This window comes from Papio anubis, chromosome 12, assembly GCF_008728515.1.
Source record: "Papio anubis isolate 15944 chromosome 12, Panubis1.0, whole genome shotgun sequence".
NCBI lineage: Eukaryota > Metazoa > Chordata > Mammalia > Primates > Cercopithecidae > Papio > Papio anubis.
Window position 1 is genome coordinate 76,708,159 of NC_044987.1, and position 16,364 is coordinate 76,724,522.

The following is a 16,364-nucleotide window of genomic DNA, read 5'->3' on the forward strand; positions in this document are numbered from 1 at the left end:
GTACCAGCTCCTCCGCGTCCTGTCCTGACCCCCACGCCTACCCTTCCTTCCTCTCTCTTCCCGTGACACTGGCGCAAAGCCAGATCTGATCGTTGTTTGTCCATTGCTGACTATGGCACTCCCAAGAACTGACACTTCTTGTGCTTGTGGCTGGCACAGAGTAGACGCTTCATCAACATTTGCTGAAATAAAATGTCTGCCTCACTTTTCTCTAGCAGGGTTGTTTAAATCTCACAAGAGATCGCAAATACACCAGTGCTTTGTAAAATGCTGTGCATGTGTCAGATGGTAACAGACACTAAGAACCTTCCCACTGTGAAGTGTCTTTAGTAAAGGAGTGCTTGTGCGTGTGGTGTAGGGAGAGGGGAGGGAATAAAGCTGGAATCAGAGACTTGGGCTTCCTTCTTCCAAATGGCCTCCCTCTTTCCTTCTGTTTAATCGGCTTTCCCTTTGAGGCTCTCCTCCAGGAAGCCCTCCCTGATTACTCCAGCCCTCACAGTTGATTCCCTGGACAAATCCTCCTCATAGTTCATGCCGCACAGTTTGGTTTTGAACTGGGCTGGACCTCTTGAACTGGGTGAGCTCTGTCTCTCTTATCAGATTCTAAATCTTCGAGGCCAAGGACTGGGTCTTAGAATTCTTCAGTGTCAGTCAAGAAACCTGACACAACAGAGCTTGACACAAAGTAGCGTAAAGATAGCGAATAAGTTTTATCTCATGTTTGATAGCTAGTGGTTACCTGGAGTGCTGTGTTGAGAAGGATTCTGAGGATGAGTTAAGGTCTATGGGAAATAATGCTGTGAACAATTAGCAATGTCTGTCCTGGGCATAAGATGGGAAGTGGCAGCACACATTCCGTGTATCAGCCATTCTTATAGTTGGGCTGCGTAAGTGTTGAGGGGTTGGGCTGTCCCACAGACAGGCCGCCTGTAACTACAGCTTGCCTCTCCTTATTGGCTACTGCAGAGTCTGCAATGGGTCAGTCGTGCTCTCCTTGCCTGCCTCAGTTTCCCTATCACTAGGATAATTAGGCAATATATCTGGCAGGAGGGGTTTACTCCTGGAGAGGGAGATTGTTGGATGATGGTGGGTCGGGGGGAGGTGGAGGTTAGGCCTGGGAGGCAGCCAGAGACCAGGACCCCAAGGGAACTGCCAGCTGGTGCACTCACCAAGAAGACGACGTTGGCATGCTGGTAGAGGGCTCGGGCCACACTGATTCGCTGGCGCTGACCACCAGACAGGTTGATGCCCTGTCACCAAAGAGGAGGAACAGATCATGCCCTCAGCCATTCAGGGGACACTGTCCTGGCCCCTACTGGACTGTGAGCTCTTTGGGACGGAGGCCTGGCTCTATCCACTTCTTTGCCTGCTTCTCGCCTTGCAGAGAGAAGGAACTTGAGTGTTTACTGAATTCATTTGGAAAAGGGGAGCACGAGCCCCAAGTCTTTAAAGATTCATCCTGTAGGTGCTAGGGACCGTCTGACCAATGCAAACAAAGAGAGAGGCGGTAGGGATTTAAATCACACAAAGGGAGGACAGTCACAGGAGAATTCTATTCCTCTAAGCTTGTGGAGGGGACCCCATCCGGAGGATGAACAGGAACGACACCACCCAGGCTGAGCACAGTGCTGTGTGGGCTCTCAGTATATACCTGGGGCACAAATGAAGAAGATCCCAGCCTGGGAGGGCGCTAAGCTGACCTTGCCCTCCAAGCAGGACTGAAAACCTGTCAAAGGACATCATCAAGGACATCATGTTTGACCTCACTGCAGGCAACTCTTCAGCCTTCAACGTCTCCTATTTCCTAGTTACCCACTCTCCTGAGTAGTGTCTCAGGGCGTGATAGGTTGGGGGTCCTGGCTTTGAAAAAACCCCTCAGAGGCTGCTACTAACCCGTTCCCCAATCTGGGTCTGGTCTCCATGGGGCAGGATGTCGATGTCTGGCTGCAGAGAGCAGGCCTCAATGACCATCTTGTACCTGGCATGGGCAGAGGCAGAGGGTGCACCTGGTCAGCCTGGTCAGAGTTGGCCTGAGCACTTGCAGAGGGTCATTAGTCTCTGGTAGCTGTGCCCAGGGTAAGCAATGGCTTTAATGGGCCTCCCACTTGGGTGCAAGCAAACACCATGTGAGCTTGAAAAGAGCTGAGATCAGCACTTCACACAGCGTTTGGGCAGGTTAAATACTAGAAGGATGGAATTGGTTGGGAGCAAACATGCAGAGTAAGTGATGAAAAGGCACTCATGGTCTCCATGCAGTGGGAAAAGCTGCAGCCGGAGCCCATGCTTGGGGCACTGCTAGGGAAAATCACTGCTGGTTGGTTTAGGCAGTAATGATGATGGCTTGTCAAATATTTGCCCAGCTTGTTCCTCTCATACTTCCCCAGCCAGCCCTTGGCCTGGGCAGGTACCAGCCAGAGTTCATGGAGGCATCAGAGTATCTTGGTGAAAAACATGTATTTAGGTGTTAGGCAGCTTTGGATTTGAGACCCATCTTGGTCACTTACTGGCTGGGTGGCCTTGGGTAAGTTACCTAACCTTACTGAGACTTGGTTCTTCATCTGTAGAGTGGAATAATAATAGTACCTACCTACTGAGGTTGTTGTAAGCATGAGAGGAAATCCCGTGTACAAAGAGCTTGGCACTGGGCCTGGTATGTGATAAGAGCTCAATCGATGCTAGCCCTAACTATTATCATTGGAGGGAAAATAGTGCAGAAGCCAGGCGAATGGAGACTCAGAGAGAGAGCTGGCTAGCCCTCCCACCAGCTAGAGAAAAGGCAGCAGGCCTCTCTCCCTTCCCTCCGCACCTGCCCTCTTCCCTCCGGGAGCTGGATTGCCCCGATGCTCAGGCACACCTGGCCCCTCTCCAGGTGCACCATATGGAGAGGCTGGAGTGCAGATAAGTGCCTGGTGAGTGAGATGGCTGGGTGTGGGTGATCGATGGAGGGGCCCGGAACTGGGGTAGGCTGGCCAGAGACAGTTCCTCCCTTCCCCCATCCTGCCTCCCTCCAGCAGGCTTTTACCGTTGTTTGTTGAAGGGACTCTCAAAGATGATGTTCTCCTCCACAGTGGCATTTAGCAGCCATGGTTTCTGAGAAGCATAGGCCACAGGGCCTCTCTTTCTGGAAGAAGCAGGGTGGGAGCAGGGGTGCGGGAGGCATTCTCAGGGGCTTGTTCTCAGAGGCAGTTGTCAAGCTGATTGCTCAGACGGGGGCAAGGGGATAGGGTGGTGCAGCTGGCAGAAATCTGCTTAGCGTGGCCTCTGGTGGCCTTGCCTTTCCCCAGGCAGGTTTGAGAGGTCTGGGTCTCAGCTGACTGGGGCAGCAAGACCTCATCCCCTCCCTGCCCTACACCCAGCCCAGCCTGCCCCAGCCCTGCAGTCTGTTGTTCCTCAGTCAGGGAGGAGCCCAAAAGTATGACCAAACCAAGGGAACACTCAACTTTCGGCTTCCTCCTTCTTTGGGTGGCCCTCAAGTCACTGAACTTAGCAGGTAATTCTCCAAATGGAAAAACTTTTTTTTTTAAAAAAGCAGAGCCAAGGAAGCCACATTTTGTGTGATGTGGTTTTTGAAGACAAAAAGAAAAAAAAAAAAAAAAGAGATCCCAGATAAAAATGATCTTGTATGAAGGGAGTAAATGAATGCATAGAAACAGCAGCAGCTCCCAAGCCACCTAGTGGAGCACAGGGGCCCTCCTTGGCCTCCCCGAGACGCTGGGGCTGGGGCTAGGGCCTGGGGGCTGCCCTCCAGAGTGATGTGGCTCCCTTGGGCCTGAGAGCGCCTTGGAGGGGGCTGACCCTGGAGGGCAATGTTCCCAGGATGTGGTACCTGATATCCAAGCCGGTCGCTGTCTCCCGCTCTGGGCTGCAGCAGGGGAGGAAAGGCACACTGAGCTCTCATGGGAGTGAACCGTGTCCTCCAGGAAGATGCTGAGCTCCCTCTAACCCAACATGAGCATGCCTTTACAATCCCTGGGACCCAGTCTACAGCTACAAATGCTGCATAGAGAGGTGTGGAGAGTGGGGTGTGGCCATCTTGGGGAAGCCTCTGCTGCCTGACCACGTGGGTGTGTGAGGAGGGCCCTGGAGGACCCAGTTAAGAGGCAGAATAGGGAGAGGTGCCACTGGTGCAGGCTCTGGGGGGAAAACTTGCCAGGTCAGGGAGTATGAAGCCCACTATGTGGCTCCTCCAGACCCAGCCTCTGTATTCGGGTCGGAATGAACAGGCTGAGATCTGAGGCTGATACAGCTGCACAAATAGCCAGGGCAGGGAGCGCTCTGGACAGAGCCAGGCCAGGCCAGGCAGGCTGACACCAGCACCTGCACTCTGGGGGTGGGAACCCATGGCCATGGAGCTGCAAGGGCTTCAGGCATGATCTGCAGCGCATGTGGCCCCATCAGAAGACAACCATGGAATGTGGGGGATCTGCCAGGGAAGATGTCAGGTGCAGTGCCATGTGCCCTGGACTGCCCAAGCTGCTCCCATGTCAAATATTCTGCCACTCTGTTCTCACCCACACACGCACACTTGTCACACGCCATGAGGTCTGATTTTTGGCTCAAGAAATACTGTCACTACCGTTAAAGAGGCTGAGCCTGTCATCACATACTGATACTTGGGGACAAAGAGGGAGAAAGGGCAGAGAAAATACAGCAAAGTGAAGCCTCTTTGGTGTTGGAAAGCAAAGGCCAGAGGCTTAAACTTATTAATAAAGCTGAGCCAACCTTCCCATCCTGACTTCATACCACCCCTAGGTGTCTCAAATGTTCTTGGGAGAGGTCGGGGGAGGGAAAGTTTTGAGGGACTCAGAGCCTCATTAATCTATTTCACTCGGATTTTTTAGATTTGCACATTGAACACAGAGCAACAAGACTGAATTTTCTGCGAGGCCTGAGGGACACCCATCTCCTTTTCTTACAGCCGTATTTCTCAACTTTCTTTTCCGTTGTCACTCCTAGAGCATTTTTAGATATATATTTTTTTTCTGTCTTTCCTGTCACTTAAAAAAAAATCAGAGGTTTAGAATACCTCTGAAACTAAAAGTACATTCACAAGGTTGTGCAACTATCACCACTATCTAATTCCAAAACATTTTTATCTTCCCCAAAAGAAATCCCATACACGTCGGCAGTCCCTTCCCTCTCTCTCCCACCAGCCCCTCACAACCACTAATCTATTTTCTGACTCCATCTACCATGACATTTTAGCACCACAGATACATTGCTATCTGTTTGGTACTTTGGACAGTCACAAAGCATTGCAATGTCTGAGTGTTTTCCGCCCCCAAGAACCAAATTTTGCCCTCATTGAGAATGCAGGCCTTAGCCCCAGGTCTCTGAAAATATGTAGGCTGCACACCCCTGAATCCACACTCAGCATTCCCCACCCACAAGTCCCCCACCCCCACTCTGCCCCTTCCCTTTGTTGGAACCCACTTCTGACCCAGTCCCAAGGCTGTACCTGGGGTCCTCTCCTGTCTCGCTGTCAGGAAGGCTGCTGGGACACAAATGGGAAAGACCAACACCAGTTAGTTCCCGCCCCAGTGCTGTTCCATCACGTTGGGTCTTAGGGGTGAAGGAATCCCTACCCCTCTCATCCTCCCACCCATTCCCAGGGTTTCCAAATGGCCTCTGTGGGGTCAGAAACCACCCTTCTCAGTCTCTGTCCCTCCCACAGCACCTGGATGGGTACCCTCCAAATAACATGTGCTAAATCAGCGTTCCTGGCATTGACTCGGAGCAGCAGTGAGGCTGGCTGGGCATCAGGAGCATTTTATAGTTGGAAAACTAAATCTTAGACAGGGAAAGTGAGAGGACAAAACCATTTCTTATAGTGTTTTCCAAACTGTGGATAGGGACCCAATCACTGGGTCTGGAATAAGTAGGCGGCAAGTGCATTAGAAGAAAAAGAAAACAAACAAAAGGGATAGATGAAATCAGTGTGTACTGCATGTGGTACTATATTTTTCGTGATTTTTTCTCTTGTTTATAAATGCATAAATATAGTGGACTGTAATGTCAAATGCTTTTCATACTGTGGATTATGATAACTTAAAAAACACTGAGTGAGGTAACTTGAATTGTGATGGCAATTTTGCCAGTGCTGTATCGCCTCCCCTAGGACACCTCTCAACCTTCCAGAAGCAGCCACTTGCCAATGAAATATATACTTCTGACATGAACATTTGGGGGAAAAAATCTTTATTTTCACACAGATCTTACTTTAATAATACTAAAAACAGCTAAAATTTATTGAACTTTTATAAGCACCGTAGTAGTATTTTCTCTCTCTCTCTCTCTCTCTCTCTCTCCCCCTCCGTCCCTCCCTCCCTCCCTCTCTTTCTCTTTTAGACAGGGTTTCTCTCCTGTTGCCCAGGCTGGAGTACAACGGCATGATCTCAGCTCACTGCAACCTCCACCTCCTGGGCTCAAGTGATCCTCCTGCCTTGGCCTCCTGGGTAGCTGGGATTACAGGGACGCACCACCATGCCTGACTAATTTTTGTATATTTTTTTGTAGAGACAGGAATCTCCCTATGTTGCCCAAATCCTCCAGCTTTGGCCTCCCAAAGTGCTGGGATTACAGGCAGTGAGCCACCGTGCTCAGTCGCTACTGTCTCTTTATAAAGCTCAAAATAACCATATGAAGGAGGTTTATTTTGTTCGCCCTCACTTTACAGATAAAGAAAGTGAGGCTCAGAGAAAGGCTAAGTAACTTGCCCAAAGTCACACAGCCAGTAAGTAATGGAGAAATAGCTCTGACTCCAAAGTTCATACTCGTAAATGTCGTGGTACATTACTCCCCTGTGATTTCCCATGCCATAGCTCTGATAAATGCCCCTTGTTAGGACAACCAGGATGGACGAAATTAAGGATGGAAATGAGCCTGATGAAATTTCCCTCCCACTAAGGGTCAGGTGACTGAATGGAGATTCTGATGGGTATGTAGTCCTCAGTCCCCTCTTTTCCTGTTCTCTCATCTTTGTGCTCTCATTTTATTATCTTAATCCAGCCAAACTTCGCATTCCCTAACCATCAGATTGCTGTAATTTACAATTTACAGACAAGCTGGTAACATGAGACATAAAAACCCAAAGCTTACAAATTCCAGCTTTGTGGCCACAGACTAGATAAGCTTATCTCTGGAGTCTTCCTGATGTGACTACTTCCAGAGTAGCAGAGGTGGTTATTTATGCATCTGTGGCATCCCTGAGGACCCCAGCACACAATAAGCTCTCCCTGCTCTAACTCAGTTTGCAACATTGTCTGCACTGCTCAATTAGCCCTCATAATGGAGTACCTTCCTTTCTAATCAGCTCCTGTGTAATTCGTTCATCCCCAGTGGGATTTTAAGGCAGGAAGAACATCTTTTTCAGCCCTCATGGTGCTTAGCACATGACAGAGCTATATAATGAATGGAAGTTGGTAACAGATATATTAATCATTTGGGAAGAAGAAAGGGAGGGACTGGCTCTCATTGCTGGCCTTCCCTGCGCACTGTGAGAAGTTGTTTGCAAACAACTCATCATCTCATCCTTACAACCCTCTAAACCCTATCCCCATTTTATACATGAGGAAACTGAGACTCAAGTTTGCAAATGTGACGGAGCTGGGAAGAGGAGAAGCCGGGGTGTGAATCCAAGTTCTTCTCTTTCCAGTGGAGCCCCAAGCCTCCTCCAATGAGCCGCCCCAAAGCTTTGTATCTGTTTTAAGCTGAAAAGTAAAGAATGGTATGTCTGGCAGGCACCCTCTCACACTGATTGCTGGGGTCCTTACAAGAGTGCTGAGGGCATTCGATTCCTCCTCTGCCTGCACTCTAGGGATGAAGCACACAGCTGAAAGCATGAGTCTCCAAGTTCCCCAACCGCATGTCCTTCCCTCCAGCTCACTAGGAGCCGGCATATGTGTGGCAGCCTGAATCAGGGCACAGAGGCTGCCTTCCAGGGGCTCACACTCTGGTGGGGCAAATCAGACAGGTACCAAAGTCAGGAAGTTATAAGGGCCAAAAGAAAAGTAGGACAAAGTATCAGAGAAATTTTGGGGAAAAGTATACACAAATGCATATGCAAATGCATAAAGAAAAAACTGGAAGCTTCTGGGTGATGGGATATTAGGTGGTTTTTATGTTCTGTATGCTTGTGTATCTTTTCTAATGTAATGTACATTCTTTTACAGTCAGAGAAAAAACATAATTTTTAAAAGAAATTTGGAGGAGGAAGAAATCTGAGAAAATGAGTAGAGCCTCATAGAAGAAGTCATAACTGAACCGAACCTTAAAGAGTGGGAAGCATTGAGACGCTGGAGGTGAAGGGAGGGAACTGTAGGTTAAAGGAAGAAGCAGCATTTGATAACAGGTGCGAGAAGTAGGAAAAATATGGGCTCTGACATTTGAATCCCAGAGGCTTTTTCCACTCACTGGCTGTGAAATCTGAGGCAAGCCCTTTTACTTGGAGGAGCCTCTGTTTCCTGATCTATAAAACGGGGGTGAAGGCACAGACTTCACAGTGACACTGGAGAATGTATTACAGCTCACAGCTGGTTAGGGGGCAGGTTATAGGCTTGAAGAACTAGGAGGAAGTGTCTTTTCAGCTCAGTGCTTGGCCACAAAACTACAGGGAGAGGGGGAATCAAATACCCTCAACACTCATTTAAGACCCGGTAATAAATAAAAAGGGAAAAAGTGGAAACTGAGGTTCAAAGAGTGAGCTAGGATATACAGGGCTCCACAGCCCATTCATCCTGCCCAGACAGGCTTGTCTCTGTCCTGAAAGGTTACCTTTCACCCACAGAGTCCTTTCCAATTGATGTCATTGGGTCCCAAAGCCAAATCTCTGAGAGAGGAAAGGTAGAATTTTACTCATTGTCCAGACAGTGAGTCTGTCTCAGAGAGGTGGAGTAACCTGCTCAAGGTCACAGAGCTAGCAAGTGGCAGCATCAGGACTACAGCCAGGGGCCATCTGGTTCCCACGCCTGGATGGTCACTTCCACAGAGCATTCCTTCTCCTGTCTGTCAGCTGTCTCACCACACCTGCCTCCTCCAGGAAACCCAGGGGCACTTGAGCCCCTGACTTCAGCTCCCCAAAGGCTCCAGGAATTGTACAGGCAGATGAGACCGGGGTCGTCCTGAGGGAATTCTTTTTCTCTCTTCCTGGGGAATCAGGGCTCTTGGCAGGCAGCATCCACACCAACCACCACAGGCAACGGCATTGCAGCAGCGAGCTCCAGTGAGACTGCATGTGCAGCTCCTCACAGGGAAGTGGGAGCCTCTTCCCCACCCTGATCCTTTCCTCACAGCCCTGGTTCCTGCTGATCCCCTGGGGGCATTTAAAGTCACTCTACTGTGGATATTAATGACTCTATTCTTTATTTCCAGGGAAAGAATTTCACCCAAGTGTATCTGCTAATATTGACTTTTTACCAAAACATTTTCCTCTTAAGGATTAAAGAGAGAGTTTGCAAATTCCCAGGTTGACAGTTCCTTCAAGCAGAGAGCCAGGGAGGGGAGGGTGATTCTTCCTAAAGCAAATGCTTGAGAACCACACAGTTCTCTCTGAGACCAGGAGCCAGGCTGCTGACACGAGGGACCAGCTCAGGGCTGCATCTGCAGGACTTCAGCAGATGGACCCTTCATGCCCACCCTGCGGCTCTGTCTGCACACCTCTGTCCACTCTGGGTGGGTGAGCCCCCAAGGGCAGGTGCCAGGCCTTTTCCTTTGTAGCCTACACAGAACGGTTCACAAAACACACATCTGCATGGGGCACCTGAGGTGCAACATGGAATAATCCCTCAAGGATCTCAGAGTCATGGAGGAGACAGACGCATTAGCAAATAATTATAATACCATGTGAGGTATGCACTAACGGTATTTGCTCATTCCCAATACTGATGGAGAAGAGGGATAGTGAAATACTGGGTTAGGAAACAGCTCGGACAAAGGCATGTGGAAAGGAGAGAGATGTCAAGATCCATTATAATGGCAGCCTCTTGAAGGTCTTAAGTTGTTCCTGGTTCATTCATTTAGCAAATGAATTCGTTTAGCAAAAACCACTATGGATATAGTGAGACAAATAAAATATGGTTCCTGTCCCCAGGGAGCTCACAAGAATCTTTCCCAGGAGACAGACTGGAGTACATTTAAAGAGGAATAGGGGAATTTTGTTCCTGGCAAAGAAGTACACTGTTGAATAATAATATTTATAGGATATTTACTACATGCTAGGTTAATCCTCACATCAATCTTACGGGTAATAAGGGGAACTGGTAGAGAAAGTTTATGAAATTTTCCAAAGCACAGAGACCAAATGTGAGCCCAGGCAGCTTGGCTCCAGAGCCTGTGTGTGCAGCCATACTGCTCACGTGGTCACTGGAGGAATAAATGAACAGTCGCACCAACAGAGCACCCATCTCCCCAGAGCATTCTCCATTCTGGGCCTCCTAATCCCCCAACTTCCTTCCTTGTGCCTCCTGGAACTCCTTCTGGCTGCCTGGTCACTAGGTCTTGGCCTGGGTATGGCTGAAAAGCATCTGAGCAGCAGCCTGGCATCACCCTCGTCTCTGGCTGCAGGCATGCAGACTCGGGAGGGCTTGCCAGGTGAAAGGTTGTTTCGCTTTTAGTTCACTTTGCAAGTACGTCTTCTCCCTGCAGACCTGGGGCTCAATGTCTGAGGTGTGGAGTTCCTGCCAGTAACGGAGGGGGACTCTCAACACACAGCCCCCACACTTAACTCAATGCCCAGGATAGGTGGGCCAGCCAGAGCAGTGCACATGTCTAGATTTTGAGAGACAAACAGCAGATGAAGCCAATTGAGTCGTATCTGCCTAGACGACGACTCCTAGCCACCATAAGGAGCTCCAGACTGGCCTTCCTTCCTACAGTCTGTCTGTCTGTTTCTTCTTCTCTCTCCCCAGTCCATCATCCTTTGTCACAAGCATGATCCTTCTGCAGCATTTGGGCTAAATCTTACTTCCTAAAGGTAAGCACCGTATCCATAGTGCTTTTGCTAAATGAATTCATTTGCGAAATGAGTGAACCAGAAACAACTTAAGACCTTCAAGAGGCTGCCATTATAATGCATCTTGACATGTCTCTCATTTCCAAATGCATTTGCCCAAGCTGTTTCCTAGCCCAGTACCTACCTCTCTTCTCCATCAATACTTGGAATGAACAAATAGTATTAATGCACACTTCACGCTGTGTTATGATTATTTGCTAACGCCTCCCTTCCTACAGTCTGTCTGTCTGCCTTTTTCTCTGTTTCCCCAATTCATCATCCTTTATCACAAGCATGGTTCTTTTGCAAACTTTGGGCTAAATCTTACTTCTCAAACCTAGTACATGGGATCTAAGCCAAGTTTACTTCTTCAGTCCCATCTTTCATAATGCCTCCCATGCATCCAGTACTCGAGGTGCACAGAACTATGTACTTTAATATCAGCAAGCCTTTGCCCACACCATCACCCCTGCCTGGAACACCTCCTTCTCCCACCCCTGCCTTTTCTACCTGATGAAACCACACTCATCCTTCAAGGCTCAAATACCACATCCACAGTGAGCCTCCTCTCCTTAACTGCAGAGCCAATTGTGGTTCCTCTGTGCTCTTCTAAGGCCCAGGTCTTCTCTCCCCTCCCTTAAAAGCGGGGCTCACGCCTGTAATCCCAGCACTTGGGGAGGCCTAGGCGGGCGGATCAGGAGATCAGGAGTTCGAGACTAGCCTGGCCAACATAGTGAAACCCCATCTCTACTAAAAATGTAAAAAATTAGCCAGCATGGTGTTGCACACCTGTAGTCTCAGCTACTCAGGAGGTTGAAGCAGGAGAATCGCTTGAACCTAGGGGGTGGAGCTTGTGGTGAGCTGAGGTCGCGCCACTGCACTCCAGCCTGGGCAACAGAGTGAGACTCCGTCTCAAAAAAAAAAAAAAAAAAGAAAAGAAAAAGGCAGGGGCGATGTCTTAGTTACCTTCGCACTCCTGTTGCTGTCACAGGGTCTAGCACACACTAGGCACTCAACTGGACGAGTGAATATGTCACTGTGGACTCTGGAACGTGAGTTGACTTGGAAACTAATTCTCATGATTTTCCAGGGCTGGCTGCAAGCTAACAAATGTACTTCACAATGCTTGAGAGGGAAGCTGGACCGGGACCGGGCAGGAGAGCAAAGAGGATCCTGGAGAAATGAGACCCCTTTCACTACCGCCCCTCTGCGAGCCTCGAATAGAGCCGGGAGCTGAGGCCTAGGCTGCCTGTTAAGGAGAGTAAGTGTTGATAAGGACAGAGCTGTGAGGACCCATGTGGTGGCTCTGGGAGGAGGCAAGTGTGTGTGAGTCAGGGCCACAGTGGTTGCTGGCCTTTGGACTGTCAGGCTAGCTGTGTTTTCTTCATGATGCTCTTGTGCCCCTTCTCTTTGAGCACATGGTGGACGACCAATGCACTTGAGCACCTAGGTGCAAATCCCACTTCTGCAATTTAACAGCTGGGTGGCCTTGGGCAACTTGCTTCACCTCAGTTTCCTCATCTGATAAATGAGGATATAATAATATCTACTGCACTGAGTTTTTGTTGACTGACTGAGGTGATGAGGTGCCTGCACAGCACAGTGCCTGGCCTATAAGAAGGGCTTAGGCAGGAACAGAAAACCAAACACCACATGTGCTCACTATAAGTGGGAGTTGAACAATGAGAACACATGGACACAGGGAGGGGAACATCACACACCGAGCCTGTCGGGGGGTGGGAGGCAAGGGGAGGGAGAGCATTAGGACAAATACCTAATGCATGTGGGGCTTAAAACCTAGATGACAGGTTGATAGGTGCAGCAAACCACCATGGCACATGTATACCTATCTAACAAACCTGCACACTCTGCACATGTATCCTGGAACCTAAAATAAAACTTAAAAAAAAAAAAAAAGAAGTGCTTAAGGTCCTTTGTCTTGGAGAGGCTCCTTGTGTTCCCCAGGCTGGGGCAGAGGTTTCCTAAGAGAGAGGGGCAGCAGTCAGACCCTGAGGGTTGGCACAGCTTGGAGAAGAGGTGGGGACCGAGGCAGGGCAGAGCTGACCCCTGCCAATCATGCCTGCTGCATCTACAGAGGACAACGAGAGGTGCTGAGGCTGGCACGATGCCACATGAGGGCATGAGGGTGGGGGAGGAGAAGAAAGCAGGGCAAAGGGACCAGGTTCAGAGTGGGTTTTGACACTCATGCTGAGCAGGTCAAGCCTGGGGCAGCTCCAGTGACTGAGCCCTGCAATCCTTCTGGAAAAGCCCCGCCCTGGAGGAGGGCCCAGATCCAGCCTGACTACTACATGGACCACTACCTTGGACAATAACCCTTAGGACTAGGCCCTGGGGGCCCCAGCAGTGACCAGGTTTGAGGGAAAGAACATGGGCAGAGTCTCTGCTCCACACACTGACCAGTAAGTCACCCAACCTCTCCGAGCCTCAGTTTCTGCTTCTGTGAAATGAGGTAACAACACTCCCCTCCTAAACTCAGTAGGAGGCTGGATGAGATCATGTTGACAATGCACTTAGCAAAGGGCATGGCCCATAGGAGGTGCCCAATAAATATTGGTTACTTTCTTCAGCTCACAGTGCACTGGGGACTCTTGTCTTCTTGCTGCAGACATCCGTTGGACATCAGAAAAGGGCTCCTCCCTCCAAAGGCTGCAGAGGCAGTCGGAATAAAGCAATAAGATCTCAAACTGAATACCTGGGCCTTCCCAGTCAGGCTATGTTGAGAAATCTCCCAAGTAAGATGGCGAATGGAGGCAAAGATCCCTCTGCCCCCAAAGACATCGCAGCTCCTGATGGGAGGCGATGGGAGACCCAAGGGGCTCATCTGCTAGCCCACAGCCCCACTGAGGAGGGAAATTTGCCATCTTTTGGACACACCTTTCAGGGACATCTTGGAAATGCAGGAAATGTGGGTGCATGCTGATATTCAGACACTGGGTCCAAAGTCTTTCTCCCTGCTGGGTTCTGTACTCATGCTTATGAATAACCTGACACCTTGAATAATTTTCCCCTAGAAATGATTGGTAGGGAAATCTTGCCCTTCTGCTGATTGACTGCAACTTCTGTTCCTAAATGAGTGTTCCAAAGCCCAGAGATCCCTTTTTCCCTTGGCTACCAGAGGGTGCAGAACCAGAGTTTATGTTGATGGCTGTAGCTATCCTCTGCCCAGGTTGCTGAACATCTTTTTACCCTCTTCATTTCTCAGCTCGTATTTTCTTACCTTTTTAAAAGGTTTTGTTTTATGTGCATCTTTTTTTTTTTTTTTTAAATATACTTTAAGTTCTGGGATACATGTGCAGAACGTGCAGGTTTGTTACATAGGTATACATGTGCTATGGTGGTTTGTTTCACCCATCAACCTGTCATCTACATTAGGTATTTCTCCTAATGCTATCCCTCCCCTTGCCCCCCACCCCCCTACAGGCCCCAGTGTGTGATGTTCCCCTCCCTGTGTCCATGTGTTCTCATTGTTCAACTCCCACTCATGAGTGAGAACATGCAGTGTTTGGTTTTCTGTTGCTGTGCGAGTTTGCTGAGAACGATGGTTTCCAGCTTCATCCATGTCCCTGCAAAGGACAAGAACTCGACCTTTTTTATGTCTGCATAGTATTCCATGGTGTATATGTGCCACATTTTCTTTATCCAGTCTATCATTGATGGGCATTTGTGTTGGTTCCAAGTCTTTGCTATTGTGACTAGTGCTGCAATAAACATACGTGTGCATGTGTCTTTATAGTAGAATGATTTATAATCCTTTGGGTATATACCTAGTAATGGGTTTGCTGGGTCAAATGGTATTGCTGGTTCTAGATCCTTGAGGAATTGCCACACTGTCTTCCACAATGGTTGAACTAATTTACGCTTCCACCAACAGTGTAAAAGCGTTCCTATTTCTCCATATCCTCTCCAGCATCTGTTGTGTCCTGACTTTTTAATGATCACCGTTCTAACTGGTGTGAAATAGTATCTCATTGTGGTTTTGATTTTTAAATGCATCTTTTATCAACTAGTTTTAAGTGCTTCTTGGAAGTACGTGGGTATAAATAATAGATTCATGATTGACTCAGCCTGGGGTTCTGGCTCTTTAATTAAGACAGTGATCTTTGCCCAGAAATCAACATCTATTGGTTACATCTGGATCCTCAGAACACCCACCGATGGTGTGTATGTGAGTGCAGCTCATGACCAAGCTGGAAACCAATATTGGTGTTGTAATTTCCCACAGTGGGAAATTACTACCGTGCATCTGAGTAACCATGGGATTCTTAGTCTGACAGAACTGAGTTTCAATTCCAGCTCTGCCACGTATTAGCTGTGTGAATTAGGGCAACAAGTTTAACCTTCCTCTATAAATGAGAATTGAGAACAGTACAGACCTTGCTAGTTATCATAAAAATTAAATGAAATAATGCATGCAAAGGACTTAGCAAAGAACTTGTGCATAGTAAGAGTTGAATACGTACTAGCAATGATGATGAGAATAACAATTAGCAGCATTTATTGAGTCCTCACTGAACACAGAGTGGGCCCTCCAATAAATGTGTGTGCATCCTCAACTAAGGAGGATGGTTGAAAGCAGGTTTCCCCTCCACTAACTGAGCCCTGAGGATACATCTATTACCTGCTCCAGAAGACAGCCCCTGAGACCTTCTGCATCTCCCCCAGCGCAGCTAGAAGGAGCGAGGACTTGCCGCAGCCCACCTGTCCCACAATCATGGTCAGCTGGCCTGCAGGGAGGGAGGGTGGCAGATGGGAGTGGGGCCGGGGGGAGTCTGAACAACCATCACCCAGAAAGACAGACAGACAGATGCACCCAAACCTGGGGTCCCTGTTTTCTTTCTTCCTACCTAGAATCCCCAACAAGTCCTCTTCCTCCTTAAGCCTTTCCTTCTGGAAATCAACATCCTCCTCTGGCTCCCCAGGTCCTTCCCCCCTCTCCGATTTCCTGCCCCGCCACCCTTCCTAAGCACCCACTTCTCCTTTCCCATGCTCCTAGTGTGAGCCCAGGCTCCTTGTGGTCCCAAGAAACGCCATCCTGGGTCCCACCTCCAACCCACCCCCATACTTTGCTCATGGCTGCCTCTGCCAGAAAGTCCTCCTGCCTCATAGCCTCAGAGACTTTGTCCATTCTCAGAAACTCCACTTCTTCCACTTGCGTTCCTTGGCTACCCACATCTGATCTTTTTGTGCATTACCTATACTGTCTGCAATGGATGGTTTGACATTAAGGCTGGCAATTTTACCCTGTCCTTAGTGCTGCACTCCTACCCAGCACACGGAAGCCTCTAGAATGTAGTCTACTCCTTCTCTAGTATACCCAAGGCACCCACCAAGAATGAGCAGAGAGCAGGTACTCAAT

At 48.9% G+C, this 16,364-nt stretch overlaps 1 protein-coding gene across 10 annotated transcripts in view; it reads right to left on the reverse strand.

The window, feature by feature from the left end:
* Positions 1-16,364, reverse strand: part of ABCC8 (ATP binding cassette subfamily C member 8) — an 84,088-nt gene that overhangs the window by 18,251 nt on the left and 49,473 nt on the right. For 7 of the 10 annotated variants that reach the window (XR_637411.4, XM_009186480.4, XM_021925991.2 and 4 more), the window contains 6 exons: positions 15,627-15,732; positions 5,459-5,494; positions 3,827-3,862; positions 3,023-3,121; positions 1,894-1,978; positions 1,170-1,250 (listed from right to left, as the gene is read on the reverse strand). Coding sequence is in view for 9 of the 10 variants with exons in the window: in XM_009186480.4 (XP_009184744.1) it covers positions 1,170-1,250; positions 1,894-1,978; positions 3,023-3,121; positions 3,827-3,862; positions 5,459-5,494; positions 15,627-15,732 (443 nt within the window). In the remaining variant the exon portion in view is untranslated. The remainder of the gene's footprint in view (positions 1-1,169; positions 1,251-1,893; positions 1,979-3,022; positions 3,122-3,826; positions 3,863-5,458; positions 5,495-15,626; positions 15,733-16,364) is intronic. The other 3 variants (XM_021925992.2, XM_017948575.3, XM_003910165.5) reach the window with 1 other exon arrangement.